Genomic DNA, 25,282 nt, shown 5'->3' with positions numbered 1-25,282 from the left:
ATTCCTCTGTTCCAGTCCATTCCTCTGTGCAGCCCTGGTCTAAACTCCTCTCCTGCTTGGGCCCTCCCTGTATGAGCCTTGTCTCTGCTCTCCCAGACTCCTGTCTCACCCCTCTATCTGCCCTCCACTTGGCATCTAGAGAGGTCTTTCTAAAGAATGATAATGATCAGGACCCTGCCCTGTTCAAAGCCCATCTGTGGCCTCCCTAGGGTTCTCAGGACAAAGTTCAGCCCTGGGTAATCTGTTCCTGCCAACCTCTCTTTCCAGCCTCATTTCTCACCACTGACTCCTCACACCATATCCCAAAAATGAGGTTTGAGAATCTACCCCAACACAACACACTCTCTTTTGCCCTTGGGTCTTTGAATGCCCTGTTCCCTCTGCTTGGAATGGCCTACCACTCTGTTTTTGACCATTTATGAGCCAGCTCAGGAGCTCTGTCAGTCCTCTGGGCTCCCCTATCTGGGTTGTCATTGCCTAGGGAATGTGTCTGTCTCTCCTGTAGAGTGTGAGCCCCTGGAAAGCAGATCTGGGGCCACTGGGTCAACGCTGTGTTCCCAGCACAGGGCTGGGTTGACCGGGGGCACTTCAAGAGTTGTTTGATGGCCCAATGAATGAATAAATGAACAGATGGGAGAGACTATGCCGGGCAATGTCTGTGTTCCTAGCAAAGTGCCACTGTCCTGACTTGGAGGCCATGTCAACAAATGTGGTGAACAAATGAATGAGTGACTCGGCTGGAATGCCCTGAGGAAATTTTATTTAGATCAGCTGCCTTCCTCTTCTACCACTGCCCTCTAGGGGCAGGAAGCAAACCAACAATGAAAAAAAACCAAGCTAAAACTGTGTATAAGGGAAAACCTGCTATCTACCTGCTTGAGGAAGGGGGCTATGGGGCCTCAGTCATCCTGGCCCTCATCCTCCTCTTCCTCCTCTTCCTCCTCTTCCTCTTCCTCTTCCTCCGCGGCTGCCAGGGCCTGCTCCTCCTCCACCGTGGGGTCGCTCATCTCCACGATCTCCGGGCCGCTGGGGTACTCTTGCTGAACAGGGGCTGGCAGGGACGGGTTGAAATTCTCAGGACTGTACTTGTGGCCCCAGCCGATGTAGATGTTCTCAAACTTCCTGGAGGGGCAGAGAGATGCTGGGAAATCCTCCCTCAAAGACCCCAGCCTGGACTATTGTTAAAGGTGGGACCCAGCCTAGGCATGGCATGCCTGCAAAGTTATGTGTGGTAGAGTGGAATGTGCTCACCAGGTTTCTCTGTTCATTGGTTCTTTCAGTATTCACTTAGCACTTACTAAGTGCCAGGTCTTGTCTAGAGCCACACTGTCTAACAGCACATGTAGCTGTTGGGTACCTGAAATGTGGTGAGACTGAAGAACTGAATTTCTAATTTTATTTAATTTTCAAATTTCACTTGTGGATTCTTCTTTGACCCATTGATTATTTAGGACTCTGTGGTTTAATTTCTACATACCTGTGAATTTCCCACATTTCCTTCTTTTACTGATTTCTAATTTCATTCCAGTGTGGTAAGAGAAGAAATTTTATATGATCAATCCTTTTAAATTTATTGAGACTTGTTTTATGGCTTAGCATTTGGTCTATCCTGGAGAATGTTCTGTACACAATTGAAAAGAATGTGTGTTCTACTGTTGTTGGAGAGGATTTTATTTAATTTTAATTAATTTTAATTAACTTAAATTTAAACAATAAAACTGATACTTCATTTATTGGAAGACATCTAAGTATGTCTGGGACAACCTGGGTACACGAATCTACTTTTTCAACTGTACGTGTTGTGAAATCTGAGTACAGGTCAAGTATTTCTTTTTTTTTTTTTTTTCAGGTCAAGTATTTCTGATGAAAATTTAGTACCCGAATTGAGATGTACTGTGAGTGTAAACTTCACCCCAGATTCTGAAGATTTAGTATGAAAAAAAGAGTGTAAACTAGCTCGTTAATAATTTTTACATTATTGATTTCATGTTGTAATGAGAATATTTAGGATATTTGGGGTTAAATACATTATTAAAATTTTGTTTATATTGACCAGCACTGGTCTAGATATGGGAACCTAGCAGTGAACAAATTAGACAAGAATCCCTGCTGTGGTGCCTACATTCTAGAGAGAGGAGACTGACAATAAACAAGAGCATAATTGGTTGCATCCCAGGCCCACCAATTCACCTCTCCCCAGAATTTTAATGGGAGAAGGAAAGAGGAGTAGATGGGGGGAAAGGGAGCGGACTAAGAGACAGGGAGAGAAGCAGAGAGTTTGCCACGGGGAGCAGTTTGGATTTGACCTTATTTTCATAACCTTGCTCTTCCCTCGAGAATCATTTTCCTCCGGGTCTTCCTCGGAGCCTTCAAATACACCGCTTCCTTGGAAGCCCCTGACCTCTGCCAGCCCTGGTTCCTGGGTCCAGGAACCAGCAGCCTCACCCAGGAGGTTGTGCTTGCTAGGAAGGCAGAGTCTTGTGCTCCAAACCAGACCCAGGCGATCAGAACCTGAGCTTTAACCAGAGCCCCTGGTGAGTCCTACCCATTCACAGTTTGGGAAGCTCTAGTCTAGAATGTCCTTCTGCCTGCTTTTCCCCTAGTTACTTCTTTTTTTCACCCAAAGATTTCCGATCAAGGCTGCTTTTCTCAGCCTTGAATCCTTCCTTGATCCCCTCAAGACATGACAGGTATGAGCTGTCATTGGTCCCTCCACTCTCCCTAGTGGTACTTCTCTTAGTTTGTAACAGGATATTTCATGGGGGTAAGGGGGTGAGGGAGGGTGAGGCTCGATGTACATACAGCTAACACCTATGCTTCCTCTGCCTGCTCCCAGAGTAGGATCCATATCTGCTTTTTCAACAAAGTACTTGGGGCCCAGCGTACAGCTGGTAAACGGTGACATTCAAGAGTCTTTTATAAAGAAGAAAAGTGGCGAGATGGATGCATGGTTGGGTGGTGGATGGGAGGGTGGATGGGTGGTTGGGTAAGTGGGGGTTGGAGGATGGGTGGGTGAGTGGAGCTCCAAGTTTGGATCCTTTGCTTTCAGAGGGATGCTGGCAAGTTAGGGTGTGGCCAGAAGAAGGGCTCTGGCAAAAGCAAGCATACCTCTTCCATGCTTCTGGAGGCGAAAAAGAAATTGTCAAGAATGTGGTTAAATTGTCAAGATGATGTAAAATCCCACCTTGACTGTGAAGCATAGCATCGAATACAATGCAGGCTATTCACTGATATGGAGAAGGAAAAGCTATGAAAAACCGTCATGCCATCTGCTGGACAGAGCCGGTGACTGCATGCCCTGTGGCTGCAGGCTACGCTCTCTAGTGGAAAAGCTGGGATGGTGCCTGGTGAGAGGCTGAGGGACTTGTCTCGAGTGTGTAGCCGAGGTGGGAGGATGTGGGAGTGACCTCCACCTGCCAATCTTTTGGGAACAGCTGGTGGGGGATCCTGGTGGGGAAGATCTGTGCCCTTAGAGAAAAGATCCTTCATATTGGAAGAACTGTGGAGGACGCCCAGGGAAGGAGTTAGCTTCCCCAGAAATGAGACTCTGCCCATCAAGGCCACCCCAAAGGGGACATCTGAGTCCTGTCTGGCTCCATGCCTCAGACAGCAGGAAAGCCTGAGCCAAGGGGGCCAAGGTATCCACGTTTGAATACTGCACAGGCAGTGTGATCCCTGAGTCCCTTCCCTTTCCTGACCTGCCATTGTTTCATCCCAGGGGCTCACACACTTGGTATGGGATTTCTAATTTTTGCCCTAGTGGGACCCCTGGGAGCTGAGTGAGGAGGTTAGCCCCTGGGGTTTCCTGAAGGGAGCTGTCCCAATCTCTGCCCACCCTGGTTGAGTTGCCCCACCCGGCCTGGCTCTGATGACGTTGTAGCAGCGCCCTCTGCTGGGAGGCACTAGGAGAAGACCTACTTGCCACTGGCGTAGGCATAGGCCCCTGGCCAGAGATTGGAGCGCACGACAGCCACGGAGTACTGTGGGCTGAGGCTGCAGGACAGGCGGGCGGTCCAGGGTGACATGTGCATGATTTCTGTGGGGGAGCAGAGAGCACCAGGGATGTCAGAGGCTAGGCTGCAGCTCCCCCTGCCCTGCACAGCCCCCTGGAGGGAAGGTAGAGAGGAGGAAGAGAGGGAGCAAAAGAGGGAGGACAAGGAAGAGCCTGTGGGGCCAACAGCATTGGCTTCAGTGTTTGAACCCTGGCTCTGACCACACTCTCACTGTGTGGCCCTAGGAAGCCACTACTCCTGTCTGAGCCTCAGTGACCGCACCCGGGAAAGGAGGCACTTATCTCACCTCCTTTGTAGGGTGGCAGTGAGCCCTGAGGCCCTGACAGGGGAGCTACTGTGATTCTCCTTCAAGGTTGGCCATCAGTTTGGGACCAGGGATCAGAGGACAGGGCACAGGCTCCAGGCTCATGGAAATCAGGGTCCACATCCAGACTCTGTTCACTCGCCCACTCTCAGCCTCTCCTTTCTTCCTTCAGATGCCTGAGATCCCCACCTCAGGAAATTCTTGTCCAGTCTTCCAAAATCCAGCTCAAGTCCTGCCTCCTCTGGGGAGGCCTCCTAGCTATCTCTCCCCCTCCCCAAACCCATATGGGACTCGAAAGACCATATCTCACCATCTGGACCATTGCCACGTGCCAGACAAGGTTCACAAGATGGACACATTCCTATAACCCCATGGGATGCCCATTTTATAGATGAGAACACAACCAAAGCTCACAGAGGTGCCCCCCGCCACCAGTCTCGCTGCCCCTCCCTTTCTCCCAGTCTCCACCAGAGCTGTGTGTGAGTGGGGGCTGTTACCTGCATCTTCTGAGAGTGGCGTCAGCAGCGGGGGCCCGACCTCCTGCCCCGCCTCGTCTATCCCCTCATCTGCTTTCTCTTCTCCTCCCCCAGCTCCTCCTCCTCCGTCTTCTGCAAAGGGTTCACCCAAGTGCAGCGGCCCTGGAGGTGGGGAGGAGGTCAGGTGCTACCCCCAGGGCACAGAGTCCGGCCTGTACTCTGGGAGGAGGTGAAGGACCAGGCAAGCATACTGGGGACGGGTCCTGTTCTCAGGGACCCAGAAGTGGGTAGAAGGACAAGGTTAGTCGCACAGGTAGGAGGTGAGGGGAGAATGGGCTGAGAGCTGCAGCAGTGAGATGGGGACTCCTGCCTCTCTCAGGTTCTGTGGCCTCCATTTGTGCATCCATTCATCCATTCATTTACTGTATATTTTAAGGAGCACCTACCATATACAGGCACTGCTCTCAGTGCTGGATATGTGTCCTTGAGAAAAGAGACCACCCCCAATGTCTGCCCTTGTGGAGTTGACATTTGGCAGCCCAAATGATCTTCTGTTTGCTCATCTGTGAAATGGGGGTGTCATGGGCGCCTCTCTCATTGGATTGTTGCTGGGTTGCAGGAGGTACTGAAGAGCAATAAATGTTTGTTGAATGAATGAGTGAACCTAAGTGCAGAGCATACAGCAGACTTCAGTTTCAGCAACTATGACATGCGAATGACCATTGTACCCATCTCAGAAGCAGTTATCTGGATTCAATAAAACATTGTGGAGTCAATCAATGTTTATTGAATAAATGAATGAATAAAAAGTTCCTAGCACACAGCAGGTGCTGCCTTGAGTGAATAAATGTATGTAAAGTTCAGACACACTAGGCATTCAATAAATGCAGGTCCACCATCTCTTATCCACAATTCCGAAATCTGAAAAGCTTTGAAAACCAAAAAGTTTTTCCGTAAGTCATTTGGCAGAAACCCTGACCTGAGTGATCGGAAGCTCTTCAGTTTTGCTGCAGAAATAATGACGCCTTTGAATACAGGCTGCAGCCCCAGCCCCCTGCTTGAGATGTTGTGTAATACGTAGTGTGTGCACCGTGTCACTTTTTTAGTGTGTGTCACCTTTATTTTTATTGATTTTTTTAAAGTACTTTTATTTTTGTAAGTACTGTTTTTTTGGCCGCACCAGGAGTCCTTGTGGGATCTCAGTTCCCTGACCAGGGATCAAACCAGGGCCACCCCCCTCCGGAAGTGAAAGCACTGAGTCCAAACCACTGGACCACTGGGGGAATTCCTGTCACCTTTTTAAAATCGGAAAACATTCATAATTCCAAGGTGCCTCTGGCCCCAAAGGTTTCTGACAGGCAACTGTCAACCAGTATCTGTTGAATGAACGAAGGAATGGATGAATGAATGTTACTGAGCACGAGGCCTAGCGGCCGAGCAGGTGCTTGCTGTCTTATTTTGGAGTCACACCTGGCGCTACGACCCGCGGGGAGGCTGGAGTCTGGCCCTCACCTGTGGCAGGATGTGTTGCGTATGATGAACCCAGTTGGCCATGGAGTCCACCAACTCGAGGACTGGGATGCCCTCAAAGTTCGGGGTTCTCCTCGTAAGAGTCGTGCCTGGCACCGCCCTCCTCCTCCTCGTCGCCCTCCTCCTCGCTGAACTGGTAGAAGCCGAGGGGGCTGATGTGTGTGGCGGCTGAGATGCGGGCGATCTGGCCCGCAGGTAGTTGGCCTCGTTGCCCGGGAAGGGCGGGTAGCTGATGACCGGTGTGTCCAGGAAGCCAGTGAAGAACTTCTTGATCTTGCGGGCCTGCACGATCTGGATCGGCGTGACGTGGGGCAGCCTCACCCACGGCTGGCCCGGCTCGTTGCACACGAAATACAGGTACTTGTTGGCACCGTTTCGGCTCTCTTTCCTTGGGGACGACGGGCGGCGGCTTCCACGTGGGCTTGGGGATGACGTCGGTGGCCTTCTCCTCGCCCTCGTCGCCCTCGTCGCTCTCCTCCTCGCCGTGCGCCTCCGTGACCTCGCCGCCCTCCATCATCTCCTCCACCTCCTCCTCGTCCTCACCGGAATTCCACCTCAGCCACCAGGTAGCTGCGACTGAGCCCCAGGATCTTGCCCCAGAAGCGGCAGGTGTGGATGGGCTGCTGTCCCACTAGCTGCTTCAGGGCCATGAAGATGCGGAAGCTCTCGTCTGAGCTCAGGCCCACGCCGGCCTGCTCGAGGTAGGAAGGCCTTCTCCATGATGTTGGGCACAGCAGTCCCAGCCTGCAGAGGGCGGGGCGGAAGGCAGAGGGAACCAGGCTGAAGCCCTGCTTCCCAGCCTGACTTTTCTAGAGTCTACAGAGTGAAACGACTCTGTAACCCAGTTGCTCATGCCACCGTTTCTGGCCACTGAGATGTAGGGGTAAGTGTGCCAAGGAACGAAGATGCCTAAATTGTACAGTGGATGTAAAAGGGTTGGGGCCAAGCATCCTGAGGTTTCTCCTACAGGTATACACTGCGTTCCCATTTCTTACAAGCTCCATTTGTGAACAACACAGTGTTAAAAGGAACAATTATTGCATCCTCTTCCTATGCCTGCCAGACATGCTTTGCTGTTCACAAATGCCTGAAGTTCCTGTCCACGGGAGGATTATACGTTCCCACCCCCACCCCACTGCACTCAGGAGTGGCCATGTCACTTGTTCTGACCACTTGAAACGGCAGTGAAAGGGACACAGGTCATACATACCCAGGCAGGAGCTGTAAGAAGCAATGTGCGTTTTGCTCTGCCTTCTTTTCCTGCTCTGCAACTGTGGAAGCCTGTGTTACAGTGCACTTCCATCACCCTCCAGCTCAAGTGTCTGATAAGCCAAGCCCCCTTGCCAAGCCTGGATGGGCGAGGTAGTGTGAGAAATAAACTGTGTGGTGTTAAGTCACTGAGATTGTTTGGCTGTTTGTTTTTTTTTTTTAATGTTTATTGATTCTATTTTATTTTTTGGCTGCATTGGGTCTTCGTTGCTGCATGCGGGCTTTTCTCTGGTTGCAGCGAGCGGGGGCTACTTTTCCTTGTGGTGCCTGGGCTTCTCATTGCAGTGGCTTCTCTTGTTGCAGATCATGGGGCTTCAGTAGTTGTGGCTTGCGGGCTCTAGAGCGCAGGCTCAGTAGCTGTGGCACACGGGATTAGTTGCTTGCGGGATGTGGGATCTTCCCAGACCAGGGTTCAACCCATGTCCCCTGCATTGGCAGGCAGATTCTTAACACCTGCGCCACAGGGAAGCCCAGGCTGTTTGTTACCTCAGCTTGAAACGGCACGCCCTGACTAATACTCTATAGGAGGAGAATTGTTATTTTGAAAGGGATTCTGGCAGCTGCCCTCAATCTTTTTTTTTCCTTTTTGTCATGCAGTCCAGCTTGTGGGATCTTAGGTCCCCGACCAGGGATTGAACCCACGCCCCGTGCAGTGGAAGTGTGAAGTCCTAACCACTGGAACGCCAGGGATTCCCTGTCCTCTATCTTAAACGCAGTGCAAAAGCTTGTCTCCTAGGGGACTTCCCTGGTGGCACAGTGGATAAGACCCCGTGCTCCCAATGCAGGGGGCCCGGGTTTGATCCCTGGTCAGGGAACTAGATCCCACATGCATGCCACAACCAAGGGTTCACATGCCACAACTAAGGAGCCCACATGCCACAATTAAAGGAGCCGGCGAGCCGCACTAAGGATTCCTGGAGCTGCAATTAAGGAGCCTGCCTGCCACAACTAAGACCCCATGCAACCAAATAAATAAATAAAGCTTGTCTGCCTAATTGATATTGACACCAGCAACTTGGGGACAGGGTCAAAACTTAATCCCAAGACTCACTGTGCTGCCAGCAGGGAAGATAAGGGAATGAGCATAGAAAACTCTCTTTGGGGTGTGTGCCTGGCCCATGAGCCGATGGCCATCACCCTCTTTCTGGTAATGTCTTCCACCCACTTGGCAATGGAGTGGGCCTCACCAACCGTGATTAAATGATATCACCTGGCCTTCTGGCCACTGGTGATTGGAGCAAGTGAGGACAACTGCTCCAAAGTGGCAGATCAGGCTCTCCTTCTCTACCTCTGCAATTTGTAACTGGGTGGAGAGAAAGTACATCTGAGTCTCCTGCCTAGAAATTACTTCTTTGGGATGGCTGGGTTTAAACCCGGGTTGGTCTGCCTCCAGAGGTCATATATCTTAGTCCCTACTCCTTAATTCCTCTATTAACTATGGTCAGAATCTTCCTTCCTCTTTCTTTCTCCCAGTTTCCAGGAAGATCCTATCTATGATCTGGGGAGAAAAGATTTCCTAGTGGCAAGTAGATGAATTAAAAAAAAAAAATTCAGGAACTGTGGGGCAGCTGATGCTGCTGTGTGAGGAGGTAGGGGAGAGAGAGGAGGCAGAGGTGAGATATGGGCACTGAGATCCCTGAATACCAGCTTGGCCTGGGGCCCAGCTACATTCCTGTCCCTTGGGTTTGACGGCAGATGGCACCATCCTTCAACCCCCTTCTCCACTGCTTGCCTTCTCCACAGTCACTTTCCAGAACCCCTTGCAGTCAAGGGATAGTTATGTGACCCAATCTGGCCAATAAGATGCAAGCAGAGGTTTTCTGAGGTGTTCCTGGGAAACTTTTGCTCCCCTGATTGATTGATGTATGTATTTATTTATTTGGAGGGCCACACTGCATGGCTTGCGGGATCTTAGTTCCCCAAGCAGGGATTGAACCTGTACCTTCAGCAGTGAAAGGGCAGAGTCCTGACCACTGGACAGCCAGGGAATTCCCTTGCTCCCCTTGTTTAAAAAAAATAAAGGGAGAGGGAATTCCCTGGTAGTCCAGTGGTTAGGACTTAGCGCTTCCACTGCTGTGGCCTGGGTTCAATCCCTGATTGGGGACTAATATCCACAATCCCGCAAGCCACACGGCTCAGCCAAAAAAAAGAAAGAAAGAAAAGAAGAAGAAAAGAAGAAAGAAAGGAAGGAGGAAGGAAGGGAGGGAAGGGAGGGGAGGGGAGGGAGGGAGGGAGGGAGGGAGGAAGGGAGGAAGGAATGGAGGAAGGAAGGAAGGAAGGAAGGAAGGAAGGAAGGAAGGAAGGGAATTTATTTTTCTTATGTTTTGGTCATGCCACGTGGCATGTGGGATCTTAGTTCCCTGACCAGGGATCTAACCTGAGCCCCCTGCAGTGGAAATGGAGTCTTAACCACTGGAACTGCCAGGGAATATCCCCAGAAATAGGATTTATAACCAGGCTTCTATGATGCTGAAAACGGCTTTCTTGGTTTGGGTGGAGTGGAGGGGAGGGATGAGGGAAGAAAGCCCTCAGTGCCCCTTCACTGGGGAGCCAAACTTACCAGCTCTAGACTGCTTGCACCTATTAGGTGTGAGAAAAACTAACTCGTCTAATCCACTTGTCTTCATTTCTGCGACAACCTATTTCCTGTCTTAAAGTGATCTGTGTTGGCCAAACAAGTATAAGAATAACACTAAAGTTAGTTTAAAACTATAAATGTGGGCTTCCCTGGTGGCGCAGTGGTTGAGAGTCCGCCTGCCGATGCAGGGGACTTGGGTTCGTGCCCCGGTCCGGGAAGATCCCACGTGCCGCGGAGCGGCTGGGCCCGTGAGCCATGGCCGCTGAGCCTGCGCGTCCGGGGCCTGTGCTCCGCACGGGAAGAGGCCACAACAGTGAGAGGCCCGCGTACCGCAAAAAAACAAAACAAAACAAAACTATAAATGTGAGGATAGTCAGGAACTTTTCAAAACAGAGGTGCTGTGATGGGGAGTCTTATGCTACCAAACAGCCAAACCTGCTATGCAGCGGTTGTACACAACAAGCAGGAGAGTCCCAGGGCAGAAAGCCATCTACAGAGCAAGGCACTAAATAGAGACTCCAGAAACAGACTGGAGTCCGTGCCGGTGTAAATAAATGGTAGAGGTGGCATTTTCAAAGCAGGAGAAAGGATGGATTTTTCCATAAATGCTGTTGGGGAGCATGGAAGAAACAGAAATTCTTTGCATTTGGAAGAAACAGAAAATGAGAGAAATGAGAGCCCTTCCTCCCCTCAGACAGAAAAACAAATACAAAATGCTGAATCATGGATTTGAGTCTCTTCCTAGAAACATGCACAGGCCACAAACGCCCACAATTTTGCCCTCCTACAGACCTCGTCATATTAAAAACTCCAGCTCAAAAAAAACCCCCCAAAAAACCTTGAAACCAAAACCAAAACCAAAACCAAAAAACCTCCAGCTCCAAGTTCTAAGGGGATGGGACCTCTAGGGACCAAGCGTTCGAAGAGGACGAAGCCTCTCTCAGGATTGAATTTTAAGGGGGCAGAGCCTCACGGGCTGTGGAATTCTAAGCGAGTGGAGCCTCTAGAGGCACAGCGTTCTAAGGAGGCGGGGCCGACAGGGACTTGCGTTAGATAGGGGTGCGACCTGGAGGTGTGGGGGAGGAAGGGTGCAGTTCTAAGGGGGTGCGGCCTCCCAAGGAGAGACTGCTGATCTGAAATTTAAAACCATATTCTCAGGTAAGACTGTTCCAAAAAAAAAAAAAAAAAGAATGTTCCTCACGTCTAAGACTTGGACTCCGACCTGCGCTCTGCTCACCCAAGGAAGGGCTCATTCCTTGGTCAGATTGTCGTTTCCAGTTCTCTCACTATCCCACCCACTGTCGCCAGAATCCTAGAATTTCAGAAGCATAAAACGTGAGCACAGACCAACAGCATCAGCAGAGATGGCAGAGGTGATAGCCCGGGCTTTGGAGGACATGGTCCTGCCTTCCTAGTCCTGTCTTTTCTAGTTTCGAGCCCTCTAAGTCCTTCCTCCACAAATAGGAATAATAAATGGCACTTGCCTTACAAGGTTGTTTCAGGGAGGAAACGAGCCCATGCTCCTAAAGCTCTTAGCCGGGGTTGGTGGCGGGGGCGGGGGGGGGGGCGGGGGGGAGGCTAGGAGGTGTCAGAATTATGATAAACAGAGTTCTCAACAAATGTTTCTTAAACGAGTGAAAGAACATTTCAGCCAAATTTTAAGCCGTCGTCCAATGCTGGAAACAGAATCGTGGAATTAAATATTCTGAGGATAGTAGAATGTTCATCAATCATGGGTGGAAGAGTTCTCAGCGGGTCTCAACTTGCAAAAGAGGAAACTGAGTCCCGGGGATAGGAGGCAAATTCAGTGTTGAGAGACTCCAGGAGTCAGTGGGTTTCACAGAAAACATCCACAGAGCAATTATTTGCAGAAAGGAGTAAGGGATGGTAGGAGAAATCAGCCTCCACCTCCATGTGGCGCTGGAGTCAGCTTTCTACAAAGCAGAGCTGTCCAACCTTTCCTCTGCTTCAAACCCTCCCACGGCGCCCCAGTGGTCTCAGGAGAAAGCCCAAGCCCCTTAGCCTGGCGTTCAAGGACCTCTGTGACCTGGTCCCCGACCCACACTCTGGACTGAAATCGCGTGTGTTTCTGGGTGGTGCTGTGTGCTCCCTCCCCTCCAGGCATTAGCAGGAGCTGTGCCTAAACCCGGGCTACCACCGCTCTTCCCCACCGGTTCACTCACTGCCTCCTCCTCCATCTCCTGTTCGCCCTCGCTGCCGCCGCTCTGGCCGAACAGCGCCTTCTGCCTCTCGGCCATCTCGTAGGTGGTCTGCATCTCCGGGTCGTCCCGAAGCGTGTCCAACTTGGGGTGGAACCACTCCCACTGAGTAGTGCGGTTCAACGACTCCAGGAGAAACAAGGGGTCCTCGGGCCGCTGGTTCAGGATCTTGGTCAGCAGGTTCACCAGGTGCTCATACCTGCCTCCGGGAGAGGGGAATGGGAGGTGGGGGACTCAGCTTACTGAGCTTGTTGCTGTGTTTCTGGCCCTGTGCCTGGCTCTGGGGACACAGGGAAGAGAAAAGGTCCCTGCCCTTGTGGAGCTGATGGTCTGGTGATGGAGACATATTAACCGAATGTGCAAAATATATAGTGTGTTGGGGGTGGTAATTTATACGGAGACAAATAAAGCAGGGAATGGGGACTGGGAATGCCAGGGATAGGAGGTGATTTACAATTTTAAATAGGGAGGCCAGGGAGGGGGCATACCATGCGAATATTGGAAGGAAGAGTATTTCAGTCAGAGGGAACAGCATATGCATAGGCCCTGAGACATTTTATGAGTCTAACATAATCTTAATATCAAAACACAAGGAAACTAGGAGAAAGGAAATTCCATGTCATTCTCTTTTAGAAATATAGATGCTGAAATCCTAAGCAAAATATTAGCAAGTGACATCCAGCATTCTCAAAAGGATGACACACCACGATTAAATTTGGTTAAGAACAGGGATGCAAGACTGAACTGATATTAGAAAAACAGGAAAAAAATAATTCAGCATATTAACATGTTAACGGAGATATGTAAGATCACCTCAATAGGTGCAGAGAAACTGATAACATTCAACACCCATTCATAATTTTTTAAAACCTAGCAAACTAGGAACAGAATGTAATATTTTATAATCTTATAAAGGGGCGCCACAAGTAACCTGCAGCACACACCAAAACGTAATGGTAAAAGACTGAATATTTCTCCCATGAGATTGGAAATGAAGATGCCTTCTTTCACCACGTCTATATAATACTGCACTGCAGGTCCCAGCCAATGCAATCCGACATGAAAAAGGTAAAAGAATTAGAAAGGAAGAAGCAAAACTGTCATGGTTTGCAGATGATATGGTTGAGAATGGAGTGCAAAGGCCTTGAGCTGAGGGTGTGCCTGGCATGTTGGAGGAACACTGAGGAGGTCTGGAGTAGAGTGAGGAAGAGGGGTTGTGGGAGGAAAGGAGGCCGGAGTGATAACAGTATCATCATGGCTTCCAATCACCCGAGTCAGGCACTGTGCTGGGCACTTGAGAGCAACGTTGAATTCTCACCACAGTCATACATCTGAGGAACAATTACGATCTCCACTCTCCAGATGAGGAAACTGAGACTTAGAAAAGTTGAGGTCATGAGGTCACACAGTGGTAACACAGCCAGGATTTAAAACCAGTTTGGCCTGATTTCAAAACATGTATGTCTAGCCCTCTTCAGTGTGCAAACCCTTTGGCAGCAGTCCTGGGTGTGGTGGAGGGCCATCGTTGAATTGGGAAGGGTAAAGAGGAGTGAGACTTTGGCCAGGGCTTTACAATAAGGGACCTTGAAGCTCCTGAGGGCTGGGTACTATTGGGGAAGAGCTGGAGGTTAATTTTGACTAGATTCTAGGATCTGAGGTAGGAGCTGACTAAAGATGAAGTTTGAAGAGGGAGAAGGGGCTGAATCATATAGGGCCTTGAAGGCTGTTATGAGGAGCCTGAACCTTCTCCTGAGGGCACTGGTGAGCCACAGCAGGCTCGGAGCATAGGAGGAATGGGAGTCAGCTTTGTGCTTTAGCAAGACCTGTTACTTCAAACTCTTCTTCTCTCACCTCCTCTCTTCCTCCCTTGGTTCCAGTCACACCAGCCTCCTCGCTGTTCCTCAAACACGGCAAGCTTCAAAGCCTTGAAGCTCACTGTGTTCTATATCTGGATGACTCTCCCTTCAATTACCTGCAAGATGCTCTCCCTTACCTCCTCAGGTCCCTGATCAAGTGTCACTTCCTCAGAGAGGCCTTCCCTGACCTCACACTATTTAATATCCCGTCCCTATCCCCCTTACTCTGCCTTATTGCTCACCTTAGCTCTTATCATCACCTTATACCTTATTATATTTATTGTCTGCTCTCCCACTAGAGTGTCAGCTTCATGAGGATGTGATAGGGGGCTGAGAGGTGTATTATGACTGCAGCTAAGTGGCCTTGGCAAGTGCCTTCCTCAGGCAGGAAATTTTAGTGGATAAAAGGGCCTCAGGAGCCAAATCACTTGTGTTGAAATCCAGGCTCTGCCACATCTTAGCTGTGTTATTTTGGATATGGGACCTAATTCCTCTGTGCCTGTTTCCTCTCCTGTAAGACAGGAACAAAAGATGTACGAATCTCAGCCATGAGAACCAGATGTTTCTGTGTGAAGTACTGGCACAGTGTCTGGTAAGTAAATGCTAGCTATTGTTATTATTTATTCCCCGACTCCTAAGCTGAGTTAGAGGCCCCCAGAGTGGTCGCTGGTTCTCAATGAGGAGCAATCTCGTCTGAGAGACCCCAGGCCTGAGGCAGGGCCTTGCCTGGGGCTTCTCCCTGCCTGGGCCCCTCCCTCTACCCACTCCGGGGGCCCCCTTCTCACAGGCTGAGGTTGCAATCGACGCTGGTCTGCAGCAGGTAGGCCTTGGCGTTCTGCACGGCCAGCTCTCGAGGTTCTGGCTCAGTCACCTCCATACTGAAGGGCATGAAGCCCAGCTCAGAGGGCGAGAACTGGAGCGCAGGGTCATCCCGTAGGTAGGGCCCATGCTGGGTGTCCTGGCTGAACTGCAGGTCTTCTCTGTGGTACCTGGTGTACTGGCCCAAGAGGTCAGCCCGGGGCTCCTGGTAGGCAGACTCCAGTTGCTGGAATAGGTTGCCTTCGTCCTGCTGTAGCTGCTGCAGGATTAGGCTGGCGTTGTGGCTGGCCTGGAGCCTGCCTTCACTCAAGTAAGTTTGGGCCTGTACCTCTGAGGGAAAGCCCGTATTCAGGGAAGGGTATTCAATGCCCCCCCGCTGGGCTTCCTCGGCCTGAAAAATAAAGTTCTCATTTGGGGTCAGACTAGCCCCTTGTGACCAGCCCCGGTTGATCTGGTTCGACACCATCTCTTGACTACCGCGCAGGATCTGAGCGTCAAGCGGTATCTGCTGCACCTCTTCAGGGGCTGTGGGCTGGGGCCTAGAGTGTTCCCGACTGCGCCGCCGCTCGGAGACCTGTGAATTCCTACGGCTGGAGGTCAGCTGAGGAGGGGGCTCAGGGTCGGGTGGTAGGTCTCCCATAGTTCAAAGGGATCGCAGACTTCTAGGAGGAAGGCTTGCAGACAGGCAGGCCAGACCAGTCGCCCGGCTTGTGTGTGTCCGGCAGCCGTTAGGCCAGCGGTGCCGGTTTCTAAGGAGGGAGGGGGCGACCCGTTACTAGGGGAGGGCGCGCGGAGACGCTGGGGCCAAGAAGCTGGTTTCCGCGCAGGCGCAACAGCACGCCAGAAGGGCTTCCAGTTTTCCAGGCAGCTCCAGGGCACGCCCACTAGCTTCCGCAATTCCACAGCAGACACGGAGGCAGAGAAGAGACTGCACCCTTGCCCCAGACCAGCGATCTTTTTAATTTTTAAAGGCAAAGCACCGCCGGCCAAGCCCCTCCCAGGCCTCCCTGAGCTCCCAGTCCCACTCTCCTTCCCCACCAAGCCCCGTCAGCTGTTCCCCTTGGTCTCGGGTTCCCCGGCTTCCTCAGCAGTGGGGCTGGGAGTCTTCACGGTGTCTTCTCCGGCAAGGGTGAGGGTCTGGGGGCTCCGCTCTTCCTTTGAAATCAATCCGCCCGCTGCAGCTTCCTGGTGACAGGAAAATGGGGAGCGGTCAAAGCGTGGTCCCACCTCCAATATTTCTTCAGGCCGTACCCTTTCTGCCCCCTCCCCGCCTTGGGCACTCGGCACACACACTTAACTCCAGGCCCCTGATCTTTCTGGTCCTCTGTTGCTCTGAGGTTGTCATCCCTACCTTAGGTAGGGGTCCCTCAAGACTAGAGTCCAGCAGTGCAGCTTCAGTCAGCCCCGAGTCATCATCCATGCTGATGAAGATGGCCGGGGTCTCACACTCAGGCCCCTCCTCCCGGAAATCAATGGCTTCCTCCGGCTGGGGAGGGCCTGGCCGGGCCGAGGAAGAGGACAACGACGAGGAGGACGAGGAGGGGGCTCCCACTCCCCCAGGCTTCAGCTTCTGTTCCTCCTCCAGCTGCCGCTTTAAGGCCTTCTCCTGGGCCAGCCGCAAGCCGATGAGGTCTTGAGGGGGGCGGGGGGCCGGGGGCGGTGCCAGGGCCAGGGGCTCTAAGTCATCCTGGGGGTGGGGAGGGATACACAAAAGCTCAGGGACGGGTGAGACCTAGGACCCAGGCTGCTCTCAAGAGGTTGGTGGGAAAGAAGACAGAAACCATCCTAAGGCAGACGGCAGACTGGGTATAGGGAGTAAGGGGCAGCTGTCTCCCCACCCCCAGTTCCTTTCAGTAGGAGCCTCGGCAGAGAGATGGCTGGACTGGGTAGGAGGGGACGGGGCCTTTCTGGCTTGGGGAAGGGGCTGCAGGCCCTCACCTCTTCCAGGGGCCCGGCAGGTGCTTCCTTAGTCTCTGGCTCTTGCTTGCCGCTGGCCTCCAGGATGGTCATGATGGAGTTGGGGATGTGTGCTTGCTAGGGGAAGAGCAGGATGGGGGCGCTGAGGACAGCTCTGACCCAGAGACACCCCACCTCACCCAGATCCTTGGTGTCCTTGACCCTCCAGAGGCCCAGACCTACATGGCAGTGCAGGGCTTCCCTCTGCCCATCCCACCCAGTCCCCCAGGGCTGGACCCATGGGGCCACCCACCCCACACCCTGGGGTACCTGGTGGGGGGTGAAGGAACGGACGTGGGCCAGCAGGGGCTCCCGGAGCTCCGGGCACTTGTCAAAGACGGCACCCAGCTGCTGGGGTGGGAGCTGCAGGATGACCTGGAAGCTCTGGGGCTTGGTGCGTTGACAGCATTTGATGAAGCCCTCCCACACCTTGGGATACTTCCACACCTGGACCAGGCAGGGAGGAAGCAGTCATCAAGGGGCCTGCAGGCAGCCAGCCGCTCCAGAAACTGAGAGGAAGACCTTGCCAAGATGGCACCGCCTCATTTCTTTCACAGCAGCCTCTAGAGGGCGATATTAACCCTGCAAAACCTACGAGGCCCAGATGCGGGGACTTGTCCAGGGTCGCACAGGTATGGTACCAAGGGGCAGAACCAACATCTGAACCCAGGTCTGTCTGAATCTGCACTTAACCTCTAAGCCAGATATTGCAAAGTAGCAACCTGTGGCCTAAATCCAGTCTGAAGGCTTGTGCATGGGGTTTGTTTTTTGTTTCATCATGGTATTTCTAAAAACAATTTCTAGCTTCTCCTGAAAAACGGAACCATCTTTCAGCTCTAGTATGCATCCTGGCTGGGTGCACAATGGTGGGGGGCAAGGGGCAGCCATACCTCTCCTGGGATGTGCACCCCCTGAAGCCTTCTGCTTGCTCCTACCACCCAACAGCCCTCACTCATCACATTGCCACCCTATACCTGTCTGACTCAGTGACCCCTAAAAGGTTGTATTGTCTCAGCAGAGGGCAGGGCAAAGGAGCTGGCTGTCTTGGTAGAGCTTATTCTCTGCATCACGGCTCCCTTGGAGTAGGGGCCAAGCAGGCTGGAAAAGCCTGGGGTTTTGCCTCAAGTCTGTCTGTAGTGTGTCCTGCTGCAGTCCCCTGCTTGGGAGACTGGGGTAGTCAGGGGTGGGTTACCTGTTTCATGATGAGGCGGGAAAGGATGTTCATGACGAAGCCCCCCAGGCGGGGGTACATGGTCAGGGACTGGATGACGGTCCTCATGAGCAGCATGGGCAGGGGACTCTGCTCCATCAACTGCTGCATCACCACGGCCAGCACCTCCGACGTGTACACGTTCCGCTCCGCAAAGCACAGGTTGGTGGCTGCGAGGAGGCGGAGAGTGGGCCTGTCCCCTTTGCCCAGCTGCCCCCTGGGAAGTGGGAGCCCCACCCCTTAGAGAACCTCAGCCCCATTATGTGCCCGTGTGAGGGGAGACCCAGCCCTGACTTCCTGAAGCTCCAGGCAAGACAGACTTCCCCCACCCAGCAGAAGGTCTCCTTCTAAGGGGACACTGTGGCCTGGTCCTTGGAAAGCCTGGGAGCTGGGTCTAAGGGAAAAGACACTTCCATCTCCTAGGAGCCCCACTGGGCAGAGTGGGAAGACTTTGGCCCTCTCTGTTTGGGGACAACCCCCAGAAAGGGTGAGGTGAGAGATATATTGCCAACCCCTGGGGACCTATTCTGGCTTGACTGGTGTGGCATAGCACCTCCACCCCTACTGGAGAGGGAAACAGCTTTAACTTCCGTAAGTAATCCCATAGGAGACAGAAGAGATGGTCTCCACCAGCAGGCTGGTCAAGAGATTGCCCACTCTCAACCCAGTGCATAAGGGCTTGCGCTGGTGCTCAGGTGTTATCAGGTGTAGGATTACATGGAAGGCACGGTCCACAGAGTACTGAGACAGGGGTGGGAGGAGGATGTCTGGGCATACGATGAGCTCCCCAGCTCAGCACCCAGTGCCAGGAAGGGCCCAAGGAGTGCTGGTACAACACAAGCACCCACGAAGGCAGGCAGACCAGGGAAGGCCCTGGGGTCTGTTCCTTCAGGAGTGGGTTGTGGTACCCCAAAATCAGTGGTGCTCGGATCCACTGTGTTAATGGGGAGACTCCAGGAACTGCCTCTGAACCCCTTCTTCCCCAAACACCACTTGCCATGTGAGTCTGTCAACCAGGAAGTTTTTATTGAGCTAGAAGAGACCGCCAATCCTTGAGAGGCTAATGGAGAACAGGGGTGGGTGCCTATAAAGAATGGGGGGTGGGGGGCTCCTATAAGGAAAAGGGGGAGGATGGAGGCATTACAGGTAGACAGGCAGGGAGGAGGTTGGAGGCAGGGTAGTGAGGATATCTAGGCTGAAGGAGCAGAAAGGAGAGTAGAAGGTGAACAAAGTACAAGAGGACCTGTCAGAAACTGAGGCTGTTCCTCCTCCCTTCTAGGTAGCTGCTGGCTTCTGCCTGCTCTGCCTAAAAGCCTCCAAAATCAACCCTCTTCCCTCTCCTCCGCCTCAGCTCCACCCCAGCCTCCTCCTGGGCCTCCCACCCACCCTCTAATCCACCCTCCATACAGCAGCCTGAGGGGTCTTTCAAAAGCTCAACCTGGGGCTTCCCTGGTGGTGCAGTGGTTGAGAGTCCACCTGCCGATGCAGGAGACACGGGTGCGTGCCCCGGTCTGGGAGGATCCCACATGCTGCGGAGCGGCTGGGCCTGTGAGCCATGGCCGCTGAGCCTTCGCGTCCGGAGCCTGTGCTCCGCAACAGGAGAGGCCACAACAGTGAGAGGCCCGCGTCGCGTACCGCAAAAAAACAAAACAAAACAAAAAACTCAACCTGACCCTGTACCTCCCACAGGCCCTTAAGTGAGCAAGTCCACACTTGAACTGTGGCCTATGAGACCCTGTGTGGGCAGGGCCTACACGGTTACAGCCTGACCTCATCTCTTGACCAAGCCCCCTCCCCCAAACCGCCAGATCCAGCCAGGGTGCGCTCTGCAGTTCCAGAACCAGGCCACGCTAGCATCTCTCTTGGCCTGATGATCTCTGGGATCATCTTCTCTCCTGTTACCTCACCCCTATTCATCCTTCTGTGGTCTCAGCTCAGGTGTCCCCTCCTCCAGGAAGTCCTCCCTAACGTCCCATACAAGGGAGAGTCAGTGGCCGCGCTGGGCCCCCTGTCCCAGTCCTGTTCATTTTAGACTGTTACTCTGGGGATGGCCTGTGAGCCCCAGCAGGGCAAGGCCAGGACTGTCCCCATCCCTGTTGTATCCTCAGCACTGCCCAGCAAAGGACTGAGCAGAGGTGCTCAGTGAGTTTTCTTAATCACTGAACCAGTCCACTGGACAGGTCCAGTTGTAGAAAAACTCACCAGAGAAAAAGGGTGGTTTAAGGAGAGACTGAATGCCTGGAATGACTGCTTATACTGCTAGGCACTGGGGATTCCACTGGGGCCCAAAACAGGGCTAGACTTTGTATCTGGACTTTGGATCTGGAGCTTACAGTCAAGTAGGGTTACTAGTGCAACTGAGAAAAGCACTGGTGCCTGAGCAGAGAAGCGTGCTCTGGGAACTGACTGGACTGCATGCTGGCGATGAACAGCCGGTAGGGTGACCAGCTGAAGGGTTGCCAAGAGCTCACCAATATAGAGGCTCCGTGTGGGCCTGGGTTTGTAGGAAGAAACACGTGGGGTTCTAAAGGCCAGGACTTGCTGACATCTCCAGGGCCTGGTCGCTGGCTTCGTGTGTGACCTGTGCTAAAGCCCTTTTTCTCCCTGGGCCTTGGTTCCCATGTATAAGATCAGGGACTAAATCTGGGTCCATGAATGGGCTTTAGTGAGGTGGCAGGGGTGGGTGGGGCCTACACGGTTACCACCTGACCGCATCTCTTGACCAGGCCCCCTCCCCCAAACCACCAGACCCAGCCAGGGTCAGCTCTGCAGTTCCAGAATCAGGCCATACTAGCATAATCCGAACCCCTCAAATTGTACATAAAAACATGTGAGGGTACCGTCCTTGGGAATGGGCTTGTAACTTTCCAGAGATCATCTAAGGGGCCAGGTCGTGTAAAAAGACTACTCTACTCCTGGAGTCTCAGCTTTGAGACACTTTTCACTTTACTGCTTCCACTAGAGGCCTTAGTTCCTTCTCAGCTGTAGCGTGTGTTTATAATTTTCATAAGCTCCTCTCTTGACCTAAAAGTTTCTGAGAGAATTTGCTGAGGAAGACTAGGAAATAAGTCACTGAAGAAGCTACTTCAGGCTAGACATGAAACTAAATGGCAAGGAGGGAAAACCCCGTCCCCGCTTTTAAAGGAGAGAGGAGGAAACAAAGGACAGTTGTCCTCCGAGAAGAGCAGGGGACAGTAAGGGCTTCCACCTGTGGGGGAAAGCATGGCTTCTGGACCAGAAACCTCTTTCAGGGAGGAAGTGGAGGGGAGCGCTGGGGAGAGCTGAGGGAGACAGATTGTCCCACAGGAGGCAGCCCTGGGACCCAGGATGCCATCTGCAGGAGGAACCAGCAGGACCGGGTTTCCAACTCAGATCCACCCAACTTCAGATTCTGTTTTTTTGCACTATACCACTTAGCTTCTATGTGGCCCTGAGCACGTTACTTAACTTCTCTGGAACTTCCATTTCGTCTACAAAACGGAAGTCAGCATACTTCCCAGGTAAAGAGTGGTGTGGATTGGCAGGCAGGCCTGTAAGGTACTGAGGAAAGCCTGGCTCAGAGTAAGTGCTAGGTAAACAGTGACAACAGCTATTATGAAACTGCTAACTGTGGTGAGCCCACCAGGTTGCCACCAACTCCCCTGCCCTGGAGGCACACTCTCCAGTCTCAACTGGAGGCCAGACCAGACTCCTGGTCCAACAACTGCCCTGGTGCACTGTCTGCTCTGCTGCCTGTGCATCTGCCCAGCTTGGCCAAGGGCTCTGCTTACTTAGTTCCTCAGGCTGGTGCTGGGAGGGAGGGGCTCCCCACCCTTCCTGAGGACTACTCTGTGTCAGTGCACACTGGGTGCCTCAGTTCCTTAGGTGGGGGGAGGGAGGGAGAGGAACGAGGGTAGGTGTCCGGAACTCTGAGATGGGGCTGCAGGCAGCATAATCTCCGACTTGGCAGATTCCAGCAGGGGCACGTGGGTGACTGGGTTCTTCCCCAGGTCCGAAGTGGCCAGACCACTCAAGGGGGTTTGGGGGGAACGCCTCACCTTTGATGATGGACTTCATGTCACACTTTGAGGAGTCGATGTTGTGTAATGCGATGAGAAGCTCTCCAGGGTTCAGGGGGGACAAGGCTGAGTTCCCTTCACCTGCAGCAGGTGGGAGTGGCAGGGAGGTGGAGGAGACAGTATGGAGGCCTAAGAGACAGGTCCAAGTCCCCCAAATTGGGGGAGCGGCAAATGAAGACAGGCGCCCCTCTGGGATTAGGGGTACAAAGGGCTAAAGTAGCAGAAGGAGGAGACTGAGAACGCAAAAGGAGGGGCCTGAATGCAACAGCAGCTGGAAAGCCATCCTTCACAACCGGAGGGCATCATCAGAGGCCTTCATTGTGCTCTCCTCCTCCCCAGCACTGGGCTCCTACCCTCGTTAGGGCAACATCTAGTGTGATTCAGCTGCTCTCCCCCACACTTGCCCCAGTGTGGGCACCCATGAGGGCAGAGCTAGGACGAGCTCATCCCAGGTGCCTAGCACAGCACAGATACTGAGGGGAATTCGCTGGACAGGAAAGGCTGGGACAGGCAACAGACTTGCAAACTGCTTGAACTGAATGCCACAGTGGAGGAGGCTGGGGGAGATGGCAGTCTTCTGGTGGGGTTTTGAGGGTCCCAGTCACTCTTGTGCGTATGTTTTAAATCACCAGATTACACGTGGAACAGACAGCCTCCACCCTCCTTAGCTCCAGCCACTGGGGTGAGGGGTGAGGAATCTACCCTATGCCACTTGGTAGTCTTTCTAGGTTGGAAGTATTCTTTCTTTTTGACCAGGTCAAACAAAGACCCCTCACCCACAGCTGGAGGGGTTCATGCAAGAGCTAAGGAAGGGCAGGAGTGCAGCCCATGTTTGAGGAAGAGTAGTTGGGTCCTAGAAGGCAAGACGCTTATAGAGAGTCAGACCTCAATTCCACAATTTTGTCCCCATTGTGGATGAAGCCATCATCCATGTATCACAGGAGGGTGACCTGGGAGCTCTGGGATAGACGTTGAGATGTCGCCAAGAAGTGAATGTGACGGTAAGACGGTAGCCCCAGAGAGCAAGATGAGCCCCCACCCCTTTCCTCTCTAAAGATGGCATCCCTCCCCAGCATTCCGCATCTCACCTCCAGGACCCCTTCCTCCTGCCACCTAGGTGGGGTCTCCTGGGGGGAGCTGGGGCACAGGGAGCCACGGGGGAGGGATATGAGGGCCAGGGCTGAGCTGGCCGCTGGTGGGGAGGAGAGCACATCACCTACCGTGCTGGGTGCCCAGCAGGCGGTTGAAGACCTCCTTCACCACTATGGGGTTGAGTTTGATGAGCTTTGGCAGGGCCTGGATCACTTCCTTCTACAAGGGCAAGGCATGGGAGGCAGGTCAGACACACCCGCCCACCCCCTCCAAACAAGCCTCCCCACTGCTCACCCTGGGGAGGTGGGGGGCGAGCTCTGGCCTCACCAAGCCCCTTCAGTGCTTTCCTCCTCTCACTTCCTCTGGTCCCTCAAGGCTGAGCTTTCCCAACTCACTGGGCCTGACTCAGCCCCAGCCTCATCAACCCCATCTGAGCCCCCTGGGCCAGCTCAGTGATTCCTCCTGCAAGTGGAGGAGATGGAGGCTCACCCAAGGTCCCACAGCCTGTTACAAGACTGAGCATGGGCAGCGGATGCACATCCTCAAGGGCAGGTGCCTCCTACGCTAGGAAGAGTGCTGCTTCTGTGGTTACATTTAGGCCTCAGGACAACCTTGTGTGTATGGGGGTGGGGGAGGCGAGGAGGGTGCATCACTGTGATGCTCACCTGACAGAGGAAGAAACTGAGGCTCAGAGAGGGGAGCGGCTTGCAAAGTTGACATTGACCCAGACAAGCCCCAGAATGTGTTTACAAGCATCTGACATGGGCACCTGCCTACCTCCTCCCCACCCCTGCCCTGCCACGTCCTTGTCAGTGGGGGCATCGAGGCATCCAGCTCCATACCTTTTCCAGCCCATTGAGCACAGGGATGAGGAAGCGGACGTCGGGCAGTCGCTTGTGGTAGAGATCCCGGACCCGCTTCACCAGCTCTGGGGGAGGGTGGGACTGCAGGTAGAAGCAGCAGGAGGCACAGGTGTTGGGGGTGGTGGGGTGATGGTGCGCTCCGAGGAGGAGGAGAAATGGTGGTGGGTGTGTGGGAGGGGCTGGGAGGGGCAACTCCATTTCAGAGCAGAAGTCCTTGGCTCCTTGCTTTCTCAAGTGCATTTAGCAATACACTCTTCCACATGGAGAAACTGAGGCCCAAGGATGGGGAGAGACTCACAAGAGGGCCAAGCATCTGGGGACCCAGCAGCTCTGATCCCCAGGCCCGGGGAAGGGGAAATGGGGAAGACCTGGGCAATGGAAGAGAATGATGAAAGGTAGGGTCCCAGGGGGCACCTTTGTCCTGAGGCTGTGCAGACAACGTGTGACCAGTGTCTCTGCCCCCATTGGGACAGTTTTCCACCAGCAGGAGCGAGCTCAGGCGAGTTCATGCCCATCCTCGGATCTAGATGTAGAGAGAGGGATGACAGGGAAGGCCCAGGGAAGGGGCTAGGTGATGTGAGGACGATGAAGGGCCCAGGGTGAGAGCTCAGGGAGGCCCAGGTGTCAGGGGCAGGGTGGATGCTGGGACTTGGGAGTAAGAAGTGGTGACAGAGAGAGAGTAGATCTTAAAAATTCTCATTAGAAAAAAATCGTTAATTCTGTGAGGTGATGGATGTAAATCAAACTTATTGTAATAATCATTTCCCCATATATACATATATCAAATCACTATGTTGTATACCTTAAACTAAGATAACGCTATATGTCAATCATATTTCAATAAAACGGGAAAATATTGGTGACAGCATTCACAGAAGTGGGGGGGAAGGGGAGGGAGGGTTTGGGCAGAAGCATCTCCGTCTCTTCCACCCAATCTCACACAGACACAGGCTTCCTGCAGCTCCTGAGCTTCACCCATGCTGCCCTTCTAGGCAGACCGTGCCTTCTCCTGCCATCTGACTTAACCTGAGCTTTAATG

At 53.0% G+C, this 25,282-nt stretch overlaps 2 protein-coding genes across 2 annotated transcripts in view; both read right to left on the bottom strand.

The window, feature by feature from the left end:
• Nucleotides 1-843: 843 nt before the first annotated feature.
• RSPH6A (radial spoke head 6 homolog A) lies at nucleotides 844-15,771 on the bottom strand. The gene is given in 12 exon segments (XM_032613334.1): nucleotides 844-1,122; nucleotides 3,919-4,036; nucleotides 4,815-4,898; nucleotides 4,901-4,955; nucleotides 6,306-6,383; nucleotides 6,385-6,512; nucleotides 6,515-6,707; nucleotides 6,709-6,868; nucleotides 6,870-7,027; nucleotides 7,029-7,067; nucleotides 12,354-12,588; nucleotides 15,031-15,771. Coding segments are annotated over 12 exon segments (2,145 nt in total). The 5' UTR covers nucleotides 15,705-15,771; the 3' UTR covers nucleotides 844-899.
• A 236-nt stretch (nucleotides 15,772-16,007) lies between these two features.
• SYMPK (symplekin) overlaps nucleotides 16,008-25,282 on the bottom strand; it is a 36,009-nt gene continuing 26,734 nt past the window's right edge. The window contains 10 exon segments of the mRNA XM_032613333.1: nucleotides 16,008-16,249; nucleotides 16,416-16,751; nucleotides 17,003-17,098; nucleotides 17,291-17,467; nucleotides 18,213-18,400; nucleotides 22,268-22,369; nucleotides 23,509-23,599; nucleotides 24,223-24,324; nucleotides 24,658-24,705; nucleotides 24,707-24,766. Of these exon segments, the coding sequence (XP_032469224.1) occupies nucleotides 16,112-16,249; nucleotides 16,416-16,751; nucleotides 17,003-17,098; nucleotides 17,291-17,467; nucleotides 18,213-18,400; nucleotides 22,268-22,369; nucleotides 23,509-23,599; nucleotides 24,223-24,324; nucleotides 24,658-24,705; nucleotides 24,707-24,766 (1,338 nt within the window). The 3' untranslated portion in view covers nucleotides 16,008-16,111.

This window comes from Phocoena sinus, chromosome 19, assembly GCF_008692025.1.
Source record: "Phocoena sinus isolate mPhoSin1 chromosome 19, mPhoSin1.pri, whole genome shotgun sequence".
NCBI classification, from domain to species: Eukaryota; Metazoa; Chordata; class Mammalia; order Artiodactyla; family Phocoenidae; genus Phocoena; species Phocoena sinus.
The sequence above is the reverse complement of the archived record's forward strand: the minus strand, read 5'-3'. Positions and strand labels throughout refer to the sequence as shown.